Source organism: Corythoichthys intestinalis, chromosome 2, assembly GCF_030265065.1.
Source record: "Corythoichthys intestinalis isolate RoL2023-P3 chromosome 2, ASM3026506v1, whole genome shotgun sequence".
Taxonomy (NCBI): domain Eukaryota; kingdom Metazoa; phylum Chordata; class Actinopteri; order Syngnathiformes; family Syngnathidae; genus Corythoichthys; species Corythoichthys intestinalis.
Window position 1 is genome coordinate 39812552 of NC_080396.1, and position 6000 is coordinate 39818551.

The 6000-nt window shown below is 39.8% G+C and overlaps 1 protein-coding gene across 2 annotated transcripts in view; it reads left to right on the top strand.

Annotated features, from left to right (window-relative positions):
• Window positions 1–4961, top strand: part of LOC130911785 (copine-9) — a 116360-nt gene extending 111399 nt beyond the window's left edge. For both annotated transcript variants that reach the window (XM_057829311.1, XM_057829310.1), the window contains 2 exons: window positions 2134–2207; window positions 3193–4961. In XM_057829311.1, the coding sequence (XP_057685294.1) occupies window positions 2134–2207; window positions 3193–3357 (239 nt within the window). In that variant the 3' untranslated portion in view covers window positions 3358–4961. The remainder of the gene's footprint in view (window positions 1–2133; window positions 2208–3192) is intronic.
• Window positions 4962–6000: the final 1039 nt, after the last annotated feature.

Genomic DNA, 6000 nt, shown 5'->3' on the forward strand with positions numbered 1-6000 from the left:
GTTTGGACATACACAAGCACTGTACATCCCACACAAATGACTTACCGTATATACATTTTTTGTGTAAATTTCAATAAAATATAGTAGAAATTAGATGGAAATAATACCTTTATAAACATTATTTATTTTGAAAGACCGGCTATTGCTGCCATTGTATTTCTTGTTTGGTGCTTGCCAACCGGCAGGGCTTGATCCAGCCACAGGTTGACGTACCAGAAAATAGACCTCGTTCATATTTTAGATTTGACGGACCGGAGAGGCTGGATCGGAGCTAAGCATATCATGTGGACCACCTCGTATTTATTATAATACTAACGTATTTGGTGCGTCAATCAGAACGCAGCTGAGCGCAACACAGTGCACACGGCCCAAGTGGAATTTGGGGATTTGAAAAGACTGGAAGGTAAAGGAATGGTTATCAAACACCTTTTGGAACGTCCAATAGATGAAAATGCAAATTGTGAACAGGTGGGTACCATGGTATAAAAGGAGCTTCCCCCAGCTGTGTCATTCAAATGGAAAGATGAGATGAGGTTCACCTCTTTGTTTGGTACAATTGCAAAGAATTTAGGGATTTTATCATCTATTGTCCATAATATCGTCAAAAGGTTCAGAGAATCTGGAGAAATCACTCCATGTAAGCGATAAGACCGAAAACTACACTGAATGCCCGCGATCTTCAATCCCTGAGGCAGCACAGCATCAAAACCGACATCGATGTGTAAAGGATTTTTTCACATGGGCTAAAGAACACTTTAGTATAGAAAACCAATGTCAGTAAAACTGTACTCTATGCAAAACAAAAGCTATATATCAAAAACACTTATTTCTGGTAGAGTTTGCTTTCTCATGAAATTTTATTTCATGGTTCAAAAAGGTTGGGGCCCTAGCGCTTCTCTCGCCCTCTGGCCGGCAGTGGTGATGGACACAAAGGATGTTGGGCGGCTGTGGTTGGTTATGTGGTGGGGTGACTTGACAATTACTGGGTCCCTTCAGGTTGTCCCCCCTGGGTGGATCCTTTCCTGCCCTGGGCCTAGTGCGCCGTGTGGGTCCCGTACCGTTGGTTGGGGAGTTCCATTGGTGGCTGGTGGTCTAGGTGGTCGGGAGGGCGGGCATGGCGGGTCCCCTCATCCTTTCCCTGAGGGCCGGTTAATGGGGAATGGTGGTGGCCCCTTTGCCGAAGCTGTGGGAGAAGGGATGGGCCACGTTGAGCCGTCGCCCCGATTGGCTGGTGCGGTGCTTGGGGCCCTGATGTGGCCTCTGTACAGCATTTCCACTTTTATGTAGGAGTATCACACGTCTGAGTGGGTTCACATGACTGGGTACAATTAGACACACCCAGGAAGAGAGATTGTCAGTGCCAGGATTAGCGATCAGGTAGCATATAATAGGATGTCAACATTTAAACTTACATGTGATTCACATAATACTGGGTTCCTCACCTTTGTGTACGCTCCACCCCGGCTAATGATGTCTCCTTTTGTTGACTCACCTCCCCTCCTCCTTGTCCTCGGTTATCAGGCCCCCCACATGGTATCCACGGGTAAATATAATTAGCTAACAATAGCACGTGTATTCATAGGTAGCATAGGCATGTAACAATGTATTTCTTGTTGTTGTTTGTTCTTCTCCCCTTCTGTCTGATGCCTTCCATCACTCACTCATGTTCCTATTCTCTGTGTCTAAGCAGCTGAACAGGACAGGGTTAAAAAAATAATAATTAAAGAACAGGAAAGAATTCCATTAACAAAGTTTCAACAAGTGTCCTCGGTTCTCAAACATGTATTGAATCTTGTTAAAAGAAAAGGTAACATCACACAATGGTAAACCTGACCCTATCCCAGGTGTTTTGTAACCCAGCAAGTGCCTACCTGTATTTGGCTTCTGAAACAATCTGAATCCTTCCTGCAGTTTCACATTAAAAGTACGAGCTTTCTCACTTCTCTTACCTGTGATTTGAATTTGTATCATCTTTGCTTAAGCCATGACATTTTTTTTGCATAACTCATGCTTCACTCAATACCTTTTCCCCATGTCATTCCATTTCAGCAATTTCAGTATATTATTTTCATTTTCCCCCTCAGTGGCTCTGTTATTGAGTCATTCTTTCACTCTCTTATTCTGCTGCTTTAGCAATGGAAGAGTTGGATGGAGATGAAGTGAGAGTATCCTCTCGAGGGCGCCTCGCCGAGAGAGACATTGTACAGGTAGCCTTTGTCATTCCATTGAATTGTGAGATTTCAGCAGTAATCAGAAGGGCATAAGTGGAAGGTAGCCTTATTTTTGTTGCCTACCATTTTAACTTAACAACAGTAATTTACATGAACCTTTTCTAGGACACACATGAATGTGTTCCATTTCTCTACTTATTGATTTTGCTAAGCGCTATGAGACTGCACATTGATCTTATGCCTGCTTATTGATTGCATAATTTATGCTCCAATGCCAAAGCTGTATTGATATTGCCATCATATTAAAGCGTCAGTGCCCTTCCACATCACTTACCGCTGTTTGTTTCACAACAACGATCACATTTGCATGCACACTGTAAAAGTCCAATTACCTTTGAACTTTTAATGATAATAAATTCTATAAGGAGGTTGAAATATCCCTTGGGGAGAAAGGGAACCAACAACAAAAATGATGGATCACTGCAGTTTACTTGCAACTGATTCAAAATGTTATTTAGCATGGCAGCAACAGTGACTTCCCCACCCACTATAAATCACACGGTTCCCATTAAAAGAATCATCACTATGTGGCCAGTGTTCTCCTACAATTCACCAGTGGGAAGAAGGTACTTTGTTTACAGGAACAACGAAACATAGTAGGTTTGATTAGAAAATTGTAACGTTTTGGATGGACTTTCAGTTAATGTAAATATCACTTATCAATATCCATGAGTTTTCCGTTTCATACCATGTACAAAAGCAATTAAAGTCATTGAATTAAAAAGGAAAATATTAACCTACAGCTTCAATTTTGTTTGTCTGTGTATAAACTTTTCAAATATTAAATGTGATTGGGGGAAATTTCCCACACTCTCAAAGTATCACTGATTGATCACTTATGTTCCCACTTAAATTGCCCTATTTGTCGAAAAGGCAAGCGAATGAAGAAATATTGGCTATTCATTTAGTAATTACAAGTGATTAAAATAGTTAAACATTTAATTTTTCTCTGCCACTGCAGTTCGTTCCATTCCGAGACTACGTAGACAGGTCTGGGAATCAAGTCCTCAGTATGGCACGTCTGGCTAAGGATGTCCTCGCTGAGATCCCAGACCAGCTGCTGTCCTTCATGAAGAGTCGAGGAATTGAACCTCGCCCGGCTATCTCTTCCTCACCACTTCCATAACTGAAGAGATCGCACTCAGAACCTCACCAACAAAACTATTTCATCTAGTGTTTACTGCCAGCACTGAAATCGCTTTGGCTCCCAAAGTGAACAGAAGCTCTTCTTTCTAAATGTCACAAAACACTGAAACCAAGCCCACTTTCCACTTGAAAATATGTATTTCAAAGCTTAAAATCAAAATTGGTGCTTCGCAGAGGTTTCTAATCACAATTCCGATTACAGAAATACTGTAAAAGCAATGACATGGCAACGTTGTCTTGGCATTGCCTCAAATCACCTAAGTCTCCTTTGCTATGATACAGTATGCTGAACTATGTATATTTACTCGTGCTCCAGTCCTCATTAATTTCTTTCTTTGATCCGTTGATTTTTCTTTTTTTTTTTTTTTTGTTTTTTTTTTTGTTAAATTGCGACTTCTAAATTTGGAATATTATTTCAGATGAAGCAAATGGAAATTTTAACCTCTTACCAGGCATAGGCAAAAATCCAGCTGCATTTTACCAATGAACACTTTACACTCAGTTGCAGTGTATTTTTGCCACACCCACTCATCTTTACACAGTGTGAAGTGATGCTGGGCGCAGATTTGCCCTCCTGCTGTTCGAGAAATGCCAGTCTCCCTCCCCGGCTATCCTGCAGAGAGGAGGAAGAAGAGGAGGGGGCAGGGAAGAACTGAAAAGTGTGGCAGGTGCAACTGAGCGAGGAAGGAAGTGTGGCGCAAAGTGAGGTGAACAAAAAGAAGCTGAATGGTCATGTACTGTAATGAGAGAACTCCCCCCTACCTGATGGACAAATGCACAATCTTTGAAAAGCAATAGACAACGCTGAGTGTAATGCGCTTCCTATGCATGCCCGGCCACCACTACTGTTTAGCCACCCCGCGATGACTTGACTGGGTGTCAGAAATTGAGCTGTGAAGAAAGGTCGCCCTCTTGTGACCATTATTTGTATAAACAAGTATCGCTGTTATGCATGAAACCACGAGAATAATCATACAAGTACTTATAAGAGTAGTTTAAGAATTGACTTATCAATAGAGTGTTATTTATCCATACGGTGTCTTTTTTAAAATATATTTTTTTCAAAGTGAAGATGGTGGCTTAACAGGATTCTGTAAACACTTGTGCGAGTATTTTGTATGTGAATCAGTTTTATCATCTTGTATTATGATTATATTATAATATGATGTTGTCCTTGAGTCCCCTGCATGTTGGGGATCACATGTCCAAGTGTTCAAAATAGTCTTACCACTGAAACTCCATAGCATAGTGAAATACACTAAGCAGCCATAACTGATAATAATGCCCAATTTTATTTATGTTTGTGGTTGTTGTGAATTGTCTTGAAGAGGCCAAGAAAACCTGTCATTCAGATAAGACACTATATACTGTATATTGTCATATATTAAAAGCTTTGCAAGACACTCACTAATGATAGTTGTGAAAGCCTGCAGTCTGTCTTAACAATAGATTTCTTTGTCCCTCATCAATGAATTATGCATGTCTAGAATGGTCTATTCACAGACCACAGATTACCTGTACAGAATAAAGCGTTCTAATTTGTTATGCTTGAAATAAATTTGATATTACACTTGGCGCTTAGTAGAGATACAGCAAACTTTTATATTATGTGTAATTGCTGAGTCTATATTGTATTTTGGTGTAATAAATGTTTGAACTCCTAAAATGGTCAAACACAAACTGGTAAATGACATTGTCAGTTTTTGGTCAAATTGATGGTAAAATGTAAGGAGGGGCTCTGCACATAATTGTGAATTTCGCTGTTTTAATACAAGGGCTGTCAGACCTATTTTTTTAACATGTTGTAGTTATGCATTCCCTCAGGAACAGAGTTAGAACAGCAGAATTCAATAAATGTAATCACAAAGGGAGTAACAGTTCACCAAAAATAATGAGTGTATAGTTTGTCCCAAACTGTCTGCCCCTAGGCATGTGCAACAGTATGGTCACAGTTCATTTTAACATGCGGACAGTGAGGGAAGAAAATGCAAAACAAAGTGCCTATGTTTACATAAAATAAAGCTTTAATTACAATTAAGATGAAACAAAAAGCATCTAACCATAGTAATATTTTAAGTAGAAATGGCCGTCATGTGAAACACGGTTGCTCTAAGAATTTAAATAAAGTAATCGGGAATTTCTTGGAAATATGATGATGAAAAAAATGTTTATACACAGAACCAGACACACTCCAAGGAGCTGACTTTTTTTTTTTTTTTTTTTTCTAGCGAAAAGTATTTTCTCAAATCATGTATTGGATGCCTGAGCGAATGCAAGATGCAGCCTAACAGTTTGAGCCGAGTCGATATGACCGTGAAGGTACCAGCTGTGGCCCTCATTACTCGAGAGGAGAGAGCATTAATCGTCAATCATATACAGTGAGGCAAATAAGTATTTAGTCAACCACTAATTGTGCAAGTTCTCCCACTTGCCAACAAAGTCCCTCATTTAAGTGCCCAAAAATTCTAAAGTCTTCAAGCAATAGTCACACTAAACATTCCATCTAAATCCATATCAATCACAAATCATTTAAAACAGTTCAATTTAAGTGATTGGTTGTTGAAAGCAAGAGGCGTGGTTGGCAGATGACGAAGCTTGATTTGCATAATTATTTGTTGAAAGC